Source organism: Miscanthus floridulus, chromosome 5, assembly GCF_019320115.1.
Source record: "Miscanthus floridulus cultivar M001 chromosome 5, ASM1932011v1, whole genome shotgun sequence".
Taxonomy (NCBI): domain Eukaryota; kingdom Viridiplantae; phylum Streptophyta; class Magnoliopsida; order Poales; family Poaceae; genus Miscanthus; species Miscanthus floridulus.
In genome coordinates this window covers 30,337,125-30,355,419 of record NC_089584.1, presented here as the reverse complement: position 1 = coordinate 30,355,419, position 18,295 = coordinate 30,337,125, and the positions used below count along the sequence as shown (strand labels likewise).

The following is an 18,295-nucleotide window of genomic DNA, read 5'->3' as shown; positions in this document are numbered from 1 at the left end:
GAGGAGCTCTTGGTGCCCCTCTCCCTTGGTTCCCCTACCCTCGATGCTGAGCAGGAGAAGATGGGATGGAATGGAATGATCTGTCTTGGATCGGCCTCCCCCCTCTAGGTCCAATCTTATCCCTTATATAATGAGATAGGTTGGGTACATGGTGGTTTGGGGAGATGAGTCTACGGTCTACATACGTCAGAGACCAGGAGGGTCTTACAGCGGCGCTCTATGGATTATGGCGGTGTCGTGAAGCCAAAGAAGCCTTAGGCATCATCCAGCTGCTCTGTTCTGACACTCTGTGTGTCAGGCTATGTTGGCTTAGACCGGACTCCCCTAGGTGGACATTCTAGAGTCTTCTTGGTGGTGAAAAAGGTTCGGGTCCTAGGCGCTGACTGCATGGGCCCAGTAGTCAGCCTAGCCCCTAGAGGCCATGTGGCAAACTTGTCTTCTTATGTCACGCCCCGTGTGTGACCCTAGTCGTGGAAGTGGCCGGCAAGGCCACGCCTAGGGCGCGACATCCTAGAGCATGTGCCTTCGCTGGCATCACAAGCCAGGTGGGATCCAAGGCTCGAGCTTAGGTGTGTCGTCGATCGGGAGCCAAAGGCCCGGGCAAGCCCCCAAGCCCTGTGCGGGGGCTACGCCATGCCCAGGCTCGGTCAGGTTTCTTGGTCGATGGGTGCGCATGAGCAGTACCTGGTGGGTGTAGCCTCCTGAGCCCCCAAGCGATCCTAGTGGGGTCAGCCAGGGGGTCCCTTTGGTCGAGAACCATTAATCCTAAGGCTTAACACACCCATATGTTAGGATCTCATCACCATACCCAAGAGCGATGTTGTGGACTACGCCATCGAGATCATGTTCAATGTCCAAGATCAATTGGCATAGTGCACTGCATGGCCAGACGATACTCTTTAAATAATCAAAAAACAAGTTTGTCACAATAACTCCTCCTCAATCAAATTCCACAAAAAACTCCTCCTCAATCAATGTATGTCGCGCCGCTATGCCTCTCCAGTCCTCTAGCTCGCTGCCGTCCACACGCCATACCTCCATCCACGCCGGCAATCATGGTGGTGAGGCGGCACCCCACGTCGCTGACGGCGCTCCCTGCCGAGGTGCAAATTGAGATCGCCAGCCACCTCACTACAACCTCAGAGTGGCCCATGGATGACCTCCACAGCCTATGGGCAATGTGCTCTTCCATGCGTCGCATCTACGATGACCCCACCATCGGTCGGTGTGTGGCAGTGGATCGGTGTAGACGCAGGGGTGAAGTCGTTGAATGAATGCTTCAACTACTTCACCCTCCTTGCTAGGACTAACCCAAGTCGACAACCTAGAAGGCCTGCTTGCTCACCGGGATACAAATAGTATTCATGGAAAACCACAGCCCCTGGCCATCGCTCGACTATCTCACCCGCGCCTGCCGATGGCGGGCACAATATGGTGGCCTATCTGGTCACCATATTCCTCTATAGGCACAATGGCGATGCCAGAGATGACGACAACACTGGAAGGTGGTACATAAGATGGGTCGAGGGCGAGGAAGAATCACGGGTGATGCGGTGGACCAACAAGTAGGTGGCTAAGCAACAAGGGGTGACGGCTGTGCCACGAGGCGGCCACGAACGTGATCCACGAAATGACATGTTTGCACAACAAGTGGCCACCTCCGCCAGCCGACACATGTGTGTCAGTGATCTTCTGTGCGTAGGCGACGACTACGGTGTTCCAAAAGGATGGGAAGAAAGGACTCTATTTTGCAATGAGGACTATAGGCTTCACATGAAATTATTTTGTTTGAAAAGGCAATTGGAATATGAAACTAATTCACTCTTTCATGCGAGAGTGAATTAGTTAGCTTTTGATTTTCTGTTGCAAGAGTGAATAGTAAACTACTCCGTAATTCAATATAAGTGTTCTACTACAGTGCTTCTTCCTTCTTCATTGTCTCACAATCCTTCTTAACTTGTACCTCCTATCTGAGGACGCGGGCATCTAGGCTATGTAAAACTAATGCCTGAATCGCCGTATGAAACGGCGACGGGAGCTATCACACCACCGTACTCTTCGCCCTAGAGAAATAATCCAATTTGCAAACACAACAAAGATCACACACTAGTTTAGCTATAATAATCACAATGTCCATCCTAGAGGAAATTAACATGTCCATAGACAATCAAACAACATTGGTCCATGTAAACATGTCATCATAGAGAGATACGTCAAATATACAACTTAATTTACTGCTCTCCTAATGACTCCGAGAATAAGGGAACATAAGGAAGATAGTATGGTTTGCTCATGTCCTCTTTCATGACCCTAAATCTATGATACCGAATGACAATGGCAGGGATGACATGAACTTTTCTGCGGTCCATGTCATATGCGATGATGGTTCTTTCTTCCCCAATTAAGAAAATAATATTTCATTCTAGGTAAATTGCAATCGCTGTGTAGTCCGCATCACAATCCAGGAAACCAAATTGAATATCAGTCTTTCCAAACACATTTAGCGTGCTGACAGTATGCTTCAATGTCCATTCATTAGTACCATAGTCTTCAAGGATCCAGATTGAAAGTTGGGACATATTGCGACCACCAATAGTGCATACACACAAGTGACCCTGAGCTTGATGGATGGAGGGTTGAGCACCACTAGGCCAATGAATTCTCCTACATGTGTTTCTCTCTATATTAACAGCAAGTATCTGAGAGTACCCATCTGAGTACCCCATAATGTGTAGAAAACCGTTAAGAGATACACTTGTTGATCTAAAACATGTCACATCAGTACCCTGGCCCCATTGAGATTGCTTATAGATTCATGCTGCAGTTTGAGATGAGTAGATCTCTGCACCTACGCACTCACCCTCCTCCTCCACATATTGAATCACATGGAAGTGCGAGGAGGCTGTCAGATCGAACACCAAGCAAGCCTCACAACCCTTATGGATGCTAGGTGGCAGTACCTTAAACTTCTAGGTTGCAGGATTGCAGACGACATAGCGGTATACAGCAGTAGCCCAAAGGATGAGGCCATTGCAGCAATATGAGATAGCTACATTGTTAAATAGGAAGGGCAAGAAGGACAAGTTGGGGCGTTCACCGGTGACGCTTGTGAAGTTTTGATTGTTGTTTTTGGTGTCATAGAAGAAGCCAACCACAATCTGGGGCAGCACCTTACGGTTGTCAGAGATGAGGCGCTTCTAGGAGTGACAGACACATTTGCAGCAGCACAAGGAGCAGGCCAGGATGCGGTGGAGAATGTTGAGAAAGAGATCGTCTGTGAGGCTAGCCACTGCGTTCCTCTGGTTGGGGGCCTCCTCTATTTTGAAGAGCCTACGATCATCAGTGTGCCACAGGATGAGAGCTTCCTTACTAACAAGATCTAAAAAGGAAAATAATCCGATAAAGATCTATCAGTCAAGTGCGAAAGCATACCCTTGCCTTTGGATTTGGCGGCGGCGTGGCATGAGGCGCACAATAGTTCACACAAATTGCAAGAGGAACAATGCACTGGATGTGTGGGAGGTGGCGGCGGCACAGCGTGAGGCGTGCAATGATTTGCATAAATTGCTAGAGAGGAACAATGCGCCAACCTTGAAGATGGAGAAGTGGAAGTATATAGGGAGTAATGGTGATGCAACTATGTTGTGGGTAGTTGGGAAATAACTCATGCTGAAGTTACTACCGCCGGTAGACCAAACAGTCATGTAGGGCCAGCAGCCATAACTCCTATCCTAGTCGGCTTGGCTTTTTATACGACGGAGAAAATATCACTGTCGCATCTATTGTTAACCTATGGGTGGTAAAAGTTTCAACTACCGGTTTCCTTCCTTAGGAGGCCTTGCTATCGGTCCAACCGGCGGTGGAAGTATAACACAGTCGCTTCTATCGCTACGGTAGTGAAAGTGGCGACACTGATATATCAATATGTAATAGTGGCAGTACGGAGTGAGATAGATTCAGTTATATCTAATGGAACTTAGGAAGTTGTTGAACGTCCTTATGGGTGTAAACCTATAGGATGCAAATGGGTATTCAAGAAAAAGCTTAGGCCTGATGGTACAATTGAGAGGTACAAGGCAAGGCTTGTGGCCAAGGGTTATACCTAGAAAGAAGGTGAAGATTTCTTCGATACTTATTCACCTATTGCTCGATTGACTACAATTCGAGTGTTACTTTCCCTAGCAGCCTCACATGGTCTTCTTGTTCATCATATGGACGTTAAGACAGCTGTCCTAAATGGAGAGTTAAAGGAGGAGATCTATATGGATTAGCCGGATGGATATATATAGCAAATGGTCATGAAGGCATGGTGTGTAAATTATTGAAGTCCTTATATGGCCTTGAAACAAGCTCCTAAGCAATGGCATGAGAAGTTCGACAGAACTTTGACATCTCCCGGCTTTGTTGTGAATGAAGCTAACAAATGTGTGTACTATCGGTATGATGGGGGCGAAGGTGTGATCTTGTGTTTGTACGTTGATGACATACTGATCTTTGGAACTAACCTTGATGTGATCAAGGGGGTTAAATAATTTTTATCTAATAATTTTGAGATGAAAGATTTAGGAGAGACTGATGTTATTCTTAATATCAAGCTGTTAAGAGAAGGCAATGGTGGGGTTACACTTCTACAATCCCACTATGTGGAAAAAGGTTTTAAGTCGCTTTGGGTTTAGTAACTGTCAGCCTGCTCCTATGCCTTATGACCCTAGCGTGCCATTGAGGAAAAATTAGAGAATAGCAAGGGATCAATTGAAATACTCCTAAATTATTGGTTCGCTTATGTATTTGGCTAGTGCTACAAGGCCTGATATCTCATTTGTTGTGAGCAAACTAAGCCGCCTTGTGTTAAATCTGGGAGAGAGTCATTGACGTGCTCTTGAGAGAGTAATGTGCTACCTAAAAGGTACTGTGAGCTATGGCATTCACTGTACCGGGTACCCAAAGGTACTAGAGGGTTATTATGATGCGAACTGGATATCTGATGCTGATGAGGTTCACGCCACAAGTGGATATGTGTTTCTCCTTGGAGGTGGCGCTGTTTCATGAAAGTCTTGCAAGCATACCATCTTAACGAGGTCAACCATGGAAGCAGAACTTATAGCATTAGACACCACCGGTGTTGAGGCCGAGTGGCTTCGTGAACTCCTTATAGATTTACCGGTAGTAGAAAAACCTATACCGACTATTTCTATGAACTGTGATAATCAAGGTAAACAGTTCTAAAGATAATATGAAGTCCACAAGGTATGTTAAGAGGCGGCTAAAATCTATCAGAAATTTGAGAAACTCCGGAGTGATAGTATTGGACTATATCCATATGTCTAAACATCTAGCAGATCAATTCACTAAGGGAATATCATATAATGTAATAGATAGTAGGATGGTGAAACAAGCTAGGGATAGACTATGAGGAAATACCCTTAACTAGGCTCATATCAGATGCACGTCTTTCCTTTGCTGTAAGGTAGGTTGGTTTTTACCTTAATGTATTCTAAGTGGCTTGCTTAAGCAAAGATGTTGTCCTACAGAACATCTTTTGAGGAATACACCTATATGAGTTCAACTGCTAGTCATAGTCTATGAGATTTGGGTGATCTCTAGATACTTATGAAAGGCCCGGGAGTATGACTTATATACTCCAACCAGAGGGGATGCTTTAGGCAACTTAATATCGTAAAGGACTTAGGTGAAACTTATTTCGCACAAAACTGTCAATTCAAGACATAGTCCATTGTTCGGTTGGGAAGAAGTGTAACCTCTGTTTTAGATGGATGTTTAACTTAACAGTCACCATCGAAACACTGGTATGTCAAACAATAGAGAATTGAGAGCATTTTATATGCGCCATAGAATTTGATGGGGATTGTTAGATTTAATGTGGGCGACTCATATTTTATTTAATAATTAAATCAAATAAATTCTAAGGCCATATTAGATGCTAGGTGCATTAAAATGGTGGACTGAATGTAGTTGATGGCTGAACTTGTAATGGTCGTGTTTATAGCTGCGGTTACTAGTAACTCATATGATTATGGCTCTAGTTAATAGTAGCTTTCATGGTTATGGCTAGAGTTACCGGTAACTCCCATGTTCATAGCAGCGGTTACTAGTAATTCATGAGCATTTCATGATGTCCAGATTCATCCCCTCTACATTTCACCTTCCACCTTCTGCGACTATAAGAAAGGTGCGCTCGCCTTCAGCCGCACAAATGAGGCACAACACATTCAGCACCATCGTTCTTCTGTTGAGTTGCTCTCGAGTTTTCCCGTCCCAATCCTCTGCGCGCACGGAGTGTTAGGAGAGCAGGCCTCCGAAACCGCCGTCCACATAGCGACACTTGCTCGGGTGTGCGGGTGATCAGATTTTTTGGGAGCATCTCCGCGACTACTCGCTTCTTTCTGGTGACTGCCGATATCTTCTTCTTCCTCAGATCGTCTACTTCCCGTTGGACATTCGAGGGACTGTACTGCGAATATCGTCCTGCATCGACTGTAGTCCACGACATCGAGCAACGCACTATGTCAATAGTGCATGTGGAGCCGCTGGTGCCTTGAGCATGGGTCCCTCTGCCGGGTATAATTCTATTCTTGAATTTCTTAAATTCAATATCTTTTCCGCTATGATCTGTATGCCGTTCATGTTCATATCTGCTACCAGTGCAAGTAGTAATATCACTCACGTGCACATACATATTGTCACCAATTTACTATGGATTTTCTAGATTAAATTAAACATGAAAATATCTAAATTCCTAACAGCTCTACCTTTGCTATTGCTAGGTGCCCTTAACAATGGAATTAACCTCCTGCGGATCCTCTGTGCTCATTGGGATCATCCAATATGGCTCTCCCCACATCTGCTCAACTTGGCTGCCTCCGAGCCGACACTCCAGCGTCCCTCCCACTTCCGGCCTATCCAAGTGAAACTCTTCGACGTTGTACACCACAACGCGGCGCCCTTGCGGGTCTTCCACCGGTGTAGCACTGATCGTGTAGACGCAGTTCCTCTTTATCCCGGCGGCGGTGTCCTCACCGTCTACGCCCACCGAGAAGCCATGGAGCCTGTCAACGAACAGCGCGCGGTCGCCGATGTCGGTCACCTTGGACCACTCCGGCGTTGGTTTCTTGTGCCTGGCACGGTACACCTCGGAGAACAGCTCACAATCCATGTCCCTTGCGCGGTGGACAAGCAAGAAGACGTCGTCTGTGGAGGCGACCAGGTGGACGCAGTCGACGGCGTCGTCGTAGTCGCCACGCGGCGGCCAGATATCCGCGACCTTGTCGAGGGTCCTCGCGTCGATGACCGTGGTGACCAGAGTGCGCTGTTGGAGGACGAAGAAGAAGCCGCCGCGGTAATTCACGGTCATGCCCGACGAGATTGTCGACCGGTACAGTGTCGTCCACTCGCCGCCGCTGCCGCCGCCGCCTCCCTCGCAGAAAAACACCGTGTCGCCCCGCGCGATCATGACGCCGCGCGGCGACCGGTCCCACGCGAAGCCGTCGTCGGTGGGCGGCACCGCGCGGCGGCGGCCCTGCACGCGCGGCGCCTCGGGCTCGCACACCGACGATGGCTCCTTGTACCAGAGTGGGACGGGCAGGTCCGGGAGCGGCCTGGACTCGCCGGTGAACGGATCGACGAGGCGGGACGGGTGCCTGAAAGACGTCAGGTCCGTGGCGAGCAGAGCCCCGCCGTACGGGGACGGCACGATCCGGCGCCCAGTGACCGGGCGCAGCCGGACGCCGTCGCGCAAGCGGTCCTCGGCGAGGGAGAAGACCATGTACCCGTGCTGCGACGGGAACGCGACGCACGGTAGGGTCGTCTCCTTGTCCTCCACCGGTGGATCCTGCAGCGCCTCGGCGGCGGCGGTGATACGTGAGCTTGATGACGCGTATGATGATGATGATGATAATGATTCATTCTCGTTGTCCCTATTGGGAGAGAGCATCAGGAGGGCAGAGCTGAAGCCAGCATAGTCGGAAAACCTACAAGCCTCTGCAAGCTCAACGTCGTGGTGCGGCGGCGCCATTATCGCCGATGGCGAGAATCCGCAGGCGAATCTGCTCAGTTTATCTGACAATCTTGTCAACATGCTGGGTGTCGTCGTCGTCGCGTGCATATTGCCAGCCCAACTCGTGCTTGCCATGGCGGCCGCGTTGTATATGTTTCTTCACGTGAGGAAAGAGGGATCATTGTAATGTTTGTCATAATAACATATCAGCTTGACTTTTTTTTTTGAATTAACATATCAGCTTGTTTAAAGGAATCCAATTAGGATTGATCTGCATATTTTTGACGAACACAATCAGAACTACTACGGATTTGTTTCCGTCGCTGCTACATACATGTTCGTACATGACCCGGGCACCCGGCCGGTCTCATCGGAACCGCAAGGTTACTATAGACCTGAAAAAACAGTTTATGATGATTTGATAATTCATGTGTCTCCTAAAGTATAGGAAAAAATATACAATTATGTGGCTCCTGCCTAGCTACGAGAACAGAGTCAATCCAATCACTTTGTACAGAAGTGTTAAAAACAAGAGTACACACATTATCAATTATATCAATCCGTTAGATCATTTGAAAAAAAAAAACAATGGTTTTTTAGGGCAAAAAAAATGCCGCGTGGATACATGAACATTGTGCGGATTATTTATGGAACAATAAAATACGTGCAGACCCCCCCCCCCCCCCCCCCCCCCCCCCCCCCCAAAAAAAAAAAAAAAAAAGAAACAAGAAAAATTGGATATACAAGGTCTAGAACAAGGAACAGGAACTGCTAGGAATAGGAACTGCCCATGGAAGACAAGGGCCCAAGATACTGATGGAGATGACAGTGAAGAACAAGATCAGCATGTAAAATCTGATTCAGCAACAACGGCTCAAGATATTGATGAAGGAGATGACAGTGAGAACCAAGATCAGCATGTAGAACAGCATGTAAATATTTTCCTGAATAGAATTAGAAACATGAGAAGTGAATCATTAGCAAACAAGATATTTCAGATTTCACTAGGTCGCTGCGAAAGAACCAAACATGACTAAAAACTAGAGTACCAACTGTACTTGGGTTTGGAATTGAAGTTTATATTTGATAATGTATGATCAGAATATCAAACGTGCAAATTATATCTAGAGGTACTAAACATGGTACTCCATACGTTCCAAATTATAAGTAGTTTTGGCTTCTCTACATACATATGCTTTACTACATATCTAGAAAGCTATGTATCTAGAAAAAACAGAACAACTTATAGTTTGGAATGGAGGGAGTACCATTCAAAGTTTCATAGCACAAAATGCGAAATTCCCACCCTACTTGTTACCCTAAGAAACTTTATGATGCATGATATAATTATGTTTAATTGGTAAGTAAGATGTCTTCTAGAGAAAACAGAGATACAGTTCAAATATCTTGGTTGTGCATTCCCACAAGCAATGTGGCACAGGAATTAAGACTGAAATATTGTTGGATATCACAAACTGAAGTGACATCAATGCATCCGAAAAGGAAACCTTGCACATCTGATGCTCATGCTAGCCAAGACAACCTGGTAGATGTCAGCCACGTGGATTCGTGCAGTATACTGCTTAGATTCTCGCAACTTTTGTCTCTGTGACAAAGATTTGCCCTTGGCTAAGGTGTCCAAAGCACTGCAGTAAACAGGGTCGAGTCATTGGAATATAAGAAAAGAACTATGAAACAAAGGATTTCACACAACAGTCATCAAGGTACTACAACAGTCTCCAATAATATATTCCTTATGTCATAATCTATTCTATTATTTGGCCTGGCATTATTATAGATATGTTTCAGTTTTCATAAGCTTTACACAGTGCTACTAATCAGCATGTCAACAAATGTTCCATTTTTGGTCAAACTGAATTAGTAGAAATTAAAATGGTGAAATGGAATGAAATTTCAGCAGGTCAAAACCTTCTTCCAGGCCCATATATTCCACCTAAACGGAATATAAAAGCTGACAGATTTGGATCATCAATAAGATTCAGCCATCCTTTTTCTGCATTATATCTTAAGTTCTTAACTTGGCAGACTCGCTCTTTGGGTTTACTGTATGACTGCATGCACAGCAGTGTATTTAGATTTCTATTAAAATGTACTTCTGGACAAGAAAAGAGCTTTCTAAGGAAAATCTCTTATATGATGGACAAGAAAAGCCCCTTACTCCTCATCAACCAATATACCACCACAATCACCATACACACCTGAAAGTAATTTAGTGTTACAAAGTAGCTTTCTAAGGAAAATCTCTTATATGGCGCACTGCACGCAGCATGCTTTGTTATTACCCTTGACTCAGCTTCAATGTTTGACAACTTCAAATTAAGTGCATGACAAGAGAAAAAGAAACATATTCATTGAGTAATGTGTCAACTGCAATAGCTGCCCTGTGCAAATCACCCACAGATCTCCAAATGCAGTGCTAGCCACAAAAAGCTTGTAAATATACTTCATGCCAGTTTGTTGTATAGTTAATGGCTAACATGATATAAGCAGAAGAATGGAAGAAACACTCTGCTCAATTTGATGTTACTCCACATAATATGTTGGCAACTAAATAAGATTTATATGAGGGGTCTATCCCCATGTTTGGATGTTTGTGTGTATTAGACAGTGAAATTTCAAGTCTCTGCATCACAACTGTTTAGAGAAGATATTTGTTTTTCTTCCCCGCTATTTGAGCCTGCTCGTTTTCATAGGAAACGTCAATTTCTAATGATACTGCAAGAATAAGGCTCTGTTTGATTCTTTAGTCGCTCCTAAAATTCCTGTCACATCGAATGTTTAGATACTAATAAGGAGCATTAAATATAGATTAATTACAAAACCAATTACATAGATGGAGGCTAATTTGCGAGACGAATCTATTAAGCCTAATTAGTTCACGATTTGACAATATGATGCTACAGTGAACATGTGCTAATGATGGATTAATTAGGCTTAATAGATTCGTCTCGTGAATTAGCCTCCATCTGTGTAATTAGTTTTATAATTAGCTCATGTTTAGTCCTTCTAATTAGCATCCGAATATTCGATGTGACATGAATTTTAGGAACGACTAAAGAACTAAACACCCCCTAAGAAAATCCCCGCCCCCCTCCCCCCCTCCCCCTCAGGTCTTGGGTTCAACTCCCTATGGAAGTGAATTTAAAAAGGCCTGGGTTAAAATACACCCCTCAGTAGCTGTGTTCCTGAGTTATACGTGTAACCATCTGAATCGGTTTTAGCGAGATACACTTGTCCGCAGCATGTCCAGGGCAGCTGGCCTTTGGGGTGTTTCTCGGCCTGCACGTGAGAAGCTTCTTCTTAGTGCAACGCCGTTGGGGTGGTCCTTTTCTTTAATATTGCAGATTTTAGCTTATGAACAAAATATTGACATATTTAGTGTGGAAATTCCCGACTGATTTCAGCAATTCTCTTGACTAACCCCAATAAAACTTGACAACTTTGAGCAGCAGGTGAGCAACTTCACCCTGACAACCCTGAAATCCCCAACCCCAAGTAGCATATGATTTACAAATAATGAACAGGTTAAATGAAAATATCATGCAATTAAAGCTGAATGTGCACAAAATATTTGAGAGCTTACTTGTTGACGAAAGGTAGCATAACCATTCAAGATTGCCATGGCTGAGTATTCTCCTCAGGTCTTCATCTAAATTAAGTAGCTGGGGGTAACAGGTGCAAATTACCATAAAGTGAAATCCAGTTAGCACTAAAGCTTGATCAAACAAACACAAGCAATGATTGACATACAACTTACAGGATCACCAATTCCAGGTATGGGTGGGATGGAGATGAGCAAGTGAGTTGCTTGTCGCAAACTGTGAATATTTTCCAGGCTGGAAGTGACATATCTATCAGTAAGAAGCACTTAAAAGTCAAACAAGTACAGAGATATTTATGTACAGAAACATACTACCATCACACCCACTAATACGAGCAAGAGGATGTGGAGAACACGTACTAGTAACAAGGGGTGCTCAGACCTCAGAATGGAGTCAGATACACAGTTTGATATCATGGTAACAAGTAAAATAACCTCTACCAACCAGCCTATCTGATAGGCTTGAAGGACGGCTAGTTCATCTATGCCATAAACAGTTGCCTAGTGCAAGCAATGTGTTACAAAGCCAAACTAATGGATTAGTAACCAAAAAGAACCTTGTTACCATCTGCTTCTGCATGATTTCACCAGAAACTGCTATAAGCCCATCTCTACGTTCTTTGCAAGTAAAATTTGTCAGTGGGATTCCTATCATAAAGGGAATAATCAGTGGGCTATAGGAGGGGCTTCCCACCTGCTTACTAGTTCTTACAGGTGAATTGAGCAACTTATTGACGATTTAGGCTGTTTCTGCTTTCATTATATTTTTTATTCATTATTTAGAAATGTTTCTGGCTGATGAACCATCAATGTTCAAGCACAAACGGGGCAGGCTAGAAACAAGTGCAAGAACGAAAAGGGAACAGGATAAGCAGCACGAATCCACACCTGCTCTCTGTAGCATCGAAAACGGAAGCATTCATGCCCAGCATCTCGAGCTCCCTCTTCTTGGTGACACTGGTGCACGTCCCGGAGACCTGCCTGCAGATTCATCCACCCACTCCCAAATCAGGAATCAGGCTGAGACAGGGAATTGGACATTAGGAAGGAGCGAGCTCGATTTGCGCAGGCGCCGCCCAGCCAGCGAGAAGCAGGGGGTGAGGTGGGCGGGGCAAGAGTGAGGGGGTAACCAACCAGCCCTGCGCGAGGAGGCGCTGCGAGACGTAGTGGCCGACGAAGCCCGCGCCGAACACGAACATTTGCCGAGGCTGAGGTGCCCAGGCCACCGGCACTGCCGCCGCCGTCTTGGGGGCGATTCCTGGAATCATCGTGATTCGCGCTTCTGGCCCGCAAGAAGACTGTGGTGGAAATTAACAGGATCACAAATTCGCAGAATTGCAGTTCAAAATAGCAATCAATTGGTTGAATCCAGTGAATCCACTACAAGAACCTATGTGTGGGTGGTTCTGTTCTCGGTGTAGGCCGCACACGCGGATGAGTCCTGCCAACCTCTCAAGTGAAGACAGAGGCGGAGATCCACCTACGGCAGGGTACGGCAGCTGCCCCAGCTAGCTGAACTGAAGACCCCACTCCTTTCTTCTCCTTCCAATGGCCTGTGTCTGCGGCGGAGATTTTCGTTGTTGGCGTTTGGTGCCTCCAGCACCCGACCGAGGAAGACGACGACGCCTCAGAAATTAGCCTTGATGGACTGGCAGTACTCTGGCCCAGTTGATACTTAGCAACGGCGGCCCAACAGGCCTTGCTAGCTCAACATAAGCTCGTGCCATCCCTTTCGCCCTCTCCGTTTGCCTGATCGCGGCAGTGCCCGGCGATTTTTCTTTTGTGCAAATCCTTTTACACGAGTAATAATAAAGAGAATTTCAAAGTATCACATTTTGATTTTTTTGTGGAACCAAAATTAAGGACTCCAAAAAAACTTTGTGATTTTCTAAAATATATGCTAAAAATTAAGGGTAACCCATTTTATTTGTATTTGTCATCCTAGCTTTTGCACTTTTAAGACCAATTTTTTTCTAAAATGCTACTCTCTCGGTCCCAAATCGTAGGTTAAGAAGAAGAGTTTAAACTTACAAACAACGTGCATGTGTCGAGTGCCGAAGAAGATCGACCAAATAGCCGTAGCTGGACAATCCTAACAAAAAAAAAACTCAAGTTTTGATATTACATAAATGGAAAACAACCAATACCGACTCAGCTCAATGGTATAGATGGCCTTGTCCACGTGAATGTGACATGCTGCTGTCATGGAACGACTGAGGTCGCTAAAGGCCAATCCATGAGTAGCTACTGAATCACCGGTAAATAAATACTAAACAATACGGCAAGCATCTTGTCAAATGTCCACATCTCTAATGTGTTTTCTAAATAAAGTCAATGTCTTGGTTTTGAAAGTGTCCATTCGAAACAATTTGGCGGATGGACACCTGCTACTTTAATTCAGCCTATGATCACAACCTCGCAATCGTGGTACTGTACCAACACAAAAAACGCTTATACAATGCGCCTCTGCCTTCGTTGTCATCAAAATTCTAACGCAGAAATATGCACCGGTCACAACATTAGTGTGTTCATCGACCTTAATTTAATTTTGGTTGCCACTCAACCCGTAATAAGGTTTCACATGTTATTTTAATCTTGTGCAACGCACGGGTATTTATCTAGTGTAAATTAAATTACATATAATGCATGTCAGACTAGAGATATTTTTTAACAGCTCCCGAACTTTTGCCAAATATGTTCGAACTTCTTCCTAAGTTGTAAATGGCGTACTCATGCCGATCATACGATCCTCCAAGTCAACCGCCTAGCTCGATTATTGAATCGTGCCTGGCTTGTTGTATTTTTCCTAGCGGGATCGAAACCCCCGTTTGTACGAAAGATTCCATTGACTTGAAGGGCTCAAAAACATTGCTTGATTCGAGAGCCAGTGAGCTCAGCGTCTAGTTTACTGGTCCGTTCGTTTCGCTGAAAAAACAAAACGAAACATTGTTTCGACTGATTTAGTACGAGAGAAAAACATTGTTTCAGCTGGAAAAAAAACAAGCTGAAAAAGATGAATTATAAGAGAAGCTAATATGGTCATTATGGTCCCGTTCACTGGTCTGAAACTTGGCTGAAACTGGCTGAAAAATACTATTCCGGCTGAATTGTTGTGAGAGAAAAACGCTGTTCCGACTAAAAAAAGAAGCCGAACAAACCAAATATGGAGTAAGCCGCGCAGGGCCATATGTCATTTCAAATGGGCTCCAAAAAGAGAGAATCGAACTGGATGTGCGTTTATACGTAGGCCGTAGGCGGCGCATTTCTTTCAGAATCTACCCTACCGCCTAGCTAGTACACGTAACAAAAGCAAGCAAGCAAGCAGACACGAGTGTACGAGGAAAAATGGCTAACGTTCATGGCTGCAAGGACTTCCATGTCCGAGTCGTGAGCCGTCGCCTCGTGATGGCCTTCGACACCACCATCGAGCCGCACGTCGTCGCCGTCTCCAACCTCGATCTCCTCCCGCAAACCACACAGGTCGCCATGTTCTGCCTCTACCCCAAGCCTCGGGCCACCATGGCCTTCGACGCCGTCGTGGCTACCTTCGAGGCAGGCTTGGCTACCTTGCTGAACCACTACTTCCTGCTCGCCGGCCGCATCGCCACCAACCTGAGCTCCGGCCTCCCCGAGGTTCACTGCAGCAACCAAGGCGCGGAGCTTGTGGGCGGGGAAGCCACCGGCGCGGCGCTGGCGAGCTTGAACTACGCCGAGATAAGCGCGTCCTTGAGGATGATCCAGCTGTCGTACGGCGACGACGTGGCGCTGTCTGTTCAGGTGGTGGCGTTCTCGTGCGGCGGCTTCACCGTGGCGTGGTCCACCAACCACCTGCTCGTCGACGGGAGAGCGCTCAGCTCGCCTTGTTGGGGAAGCTCTCCACGGGGTCCCAGCCGAACCTCGACCGCTCCGTGTTACGGCCTCGCCCGACGCCGTCATACAGCGCCGACGATCTCAACGAGGCGTTCACGGCGGTGGACGCCAGGAGCCAGGTCAACGTCCTGACATGCCAGCAGAGCTTCGTCGAGCGCCAGTACTACGTCGACGCGTCCGACATCGCCTGGTTGCGCGAGGAGGCGAGCCGAAACGGCCGGCGCGCGACTCGCGTACAGGCTGTTTCGGCCTACCTCTGGAAGGCCCTCGCCGGCGTTGTGGGCGTGGCGGACGCACACTGTCGGATGGGATGGTGGGTGGACGGGCGCCCTTCATCTCCTTTACGCGGGTCCCGCCAGTCCTGTAAATGATGACGGGGACGGCTCCACGTCGCGACCCTGTTCATCACTGGCGCTATACGTGGGCGCCGTCAACCGGTCGTGGCGCTCCATTCCGTTCCAGCGGGCGGCATGGTTAGCAGATACCCCCGTCGGAAGTCGTACTGGGATTAGGTAGCATAGCGCCGGCACGCCCGACACTGTTGGTGACATGAGTCCTCAGGTATGGCCCGTTGTGGCCGCGGGTCTCGTCAAGACGCGCCTACTCCCCTTCTGGTGTCAGAAGTTTGACCCTAGGTTCGTACTCTTAGACCTGTAGTGGTTGGAGGCGATACAGACCCCCGTCGGGCGAGGCGGAATCCCCCTTCGAGGGGTCTGGCGAGGCGAAATCTGCGCCCGAGGGGTCGGGTGAGACGGAGCCCGCACCCTCGGGGTCAGACGTGACGGAGCCTATGCCCTCGGGGTCGGGCGACACGGAGCTCGCGCCCTCGGGGTCGGGCGTGATGTTGCCCGCGCCCTCAGGGTCGGGCGACATGGAGCCCGTACCTTCGGGGTCGAGCGAGACCAAAATACGCGTTTGACCATCCGGACGAGTTGACATCAGGGCCATTGCAGACACCGAGCTAGAGCAGCTAGAGGCACAATAGGAGGACATGGTCGAGAGCGACCCGACTGACAGCTCAGATGAGGACTACCAGACTATTCTACATATGCCACCACGTGCACACGACAGAGAGGCCGGTGGCTCTAGTTCAGCTCCACCACAGTCGCCTCAGACCGACCCTGCTTTGATTGCTATACTTGAGAGGATGCAGCAGGACCAGGCACAGCAGGCACAGGCTACTACAGCTGCTTCACTTCCTGTTTCAGAGTTAGAGGATCAGCCGCCGGTCTGACATTTCTGAGTCTAAAGTCAAATGATGATGCTACTCAGTTTCAGATCTCTCATCGCACCTCAGCGCCCGACTCATCTGCTCCTGTCCCACCGTCCAACCCTTAGGTTTTGGTGCTTTACGTCAAAAGGGGAGAGGGAGCGAGTATGTTAGACTTAGGGGAAGCGTGTGAGATGGACTCGTTCTTTTGTATGTGATACTTCAGGCATTCACGTTTACTTTCATGCATTGTAATATATGTGTTATATGTGTGATTGTGAGACTTATGTGACATATGTGCTCTCTACTTTGATATATTTATGCCATGTCACTTGTTTATGCTCATTTGCTTTGCTTCCGTGTTATACTTTGTTTTCAAATGAGCATTATGTTTCGTACTTATGCTTATTTCATATCTTTTGAGTACATTATGTTGGCTTGGTTCGTTTAAGCATTCCTAACCCTTTTGATCTTACTGTCAATTGCTTATATAAACCAAGCAAGTTGAAAACCTCACCCATCTCTTATTCACATACTTGAGGTGGTGTTGTCATCAATCATCAAAAAGGGGAAGATTGAAAGCATCTAGGCTCTTAGTTGGGTTTCGATGATTAATGACGATATAAGATTACTGTGACTAACGTGTGTTTTGCAGAGGCAATTTAAGTTAGGTCATGATAATGATGATTGTTTGGGCAATTATGGTTTTCATGCCCCTGTCGATGGAAATCATTTTGGTTTTCAAATGATGGACGACAAGGTTAAGGACAGACTAGTTCTAAGTGTCATTTGACGTTGGAGAGACACTTATAGTAGTTTAGGACTTTGTTTTCCTTTTGGCTGTACTATTAAGAGGGTATGAACCAGTAGCTTAACCTAGGTGAGTCTAATGGTTTAGGTGTGGTACACACTTGTCAAACTTAGCACTAGGTAGCTCAGGGTTTGCCCTAAGATCGATTGGAGACAAACTCATTCACAAAGGTTTTGAATTAGAAGTGAATGGAGTGTTGATTGTACTGACCAGACGCTAAAGAAGGTGTGACCGGATGCTGCGGCGGCGGGTCCGGTCAGTGGTTGCACGCGTAGTAGAACCTCAAGCATCGACCGAACGCTGAACCAAAAAGGAATCGGACGCACAGGGGCCCACAACTATAGCAGCGGTGGTTCAGCGAGCAGGATCGGATGCTACGTAAGAACTGATCGGACACGCGCGTACCTAGAGTCCGGTCAACATCAGTAAGGGTCCAGAGAGCAAATTTGCGGACCTAATGTGTCTGGTCAAGACCGATCGGACTCTGCTAAGCGTCAGGTCACTCCAACGGTCGTCTCTGACAGTCCGGTGTGCTGTTGCAGCAGAGAACTGACTGGACGCGTCCGGTCACCTTGACCTGTGCGTTCGGTCACCACGTAATGTGCTGAGTTGGACAATAACAGTTATGTTTTGAATGAGGGTGTATAAATACATCTCCTACTTGTCCAATTCAGCCGTCTTGCCCATTTATTCAGCTGAGAAATACCTTTAGAGTGCAAGGGAGTGCAAGAGCCTAGTGGGGTAATTGAGATTTGAGAATCCAAGATT

General features: G+C 46.7%; 2 protein-coding genes and 1 pseudogene across 2 annotated transcripts in view; 1 reads left to right on the top strand and 2 right to left on the bottom strand.

Moving 5' to 3' along the window:
* LOC136449759 (uncharacterized) overlaps positions 1-9,018 on the bottom strand; it is a 259,701-nt gene extending 250,683 nt beyond the window's left edge. Inside the window, exon 1 of the mRNA XM_066449930.1 lies at positions 9,008-9,018. The gene's annotated coding sequence lies outside the window, so the exon portion shown is untranslated. The remainder of the gene's footprint in view (positions 1-9,007) is intronic.
* Positions 8,824-13,273, bottom strand: LOC136449762 (uncharacterized; annotated as a pseudogene).
* Positions 13,274-14,981: 1,708 nt separating this feature from the next.
* Positions 14,982-15,877, top strand: LOC136454476 (coniferyl alcohol acyltransferase-like). Its single transcript, XM_066454892.1, has 2 exons — positions 14,982-15,470; positions 15,527-15,877. The coding sequence occupies exons 1-2, from the start codon at positions 14,982-14,984 to the stop codon at positions 15,875-15,877; spliced, it is 840 nt and encodes a 279-aa protein (XP_066310989.1).
* Positions 15,878-18,295: the final 2,418 nt, after the last annotated feature.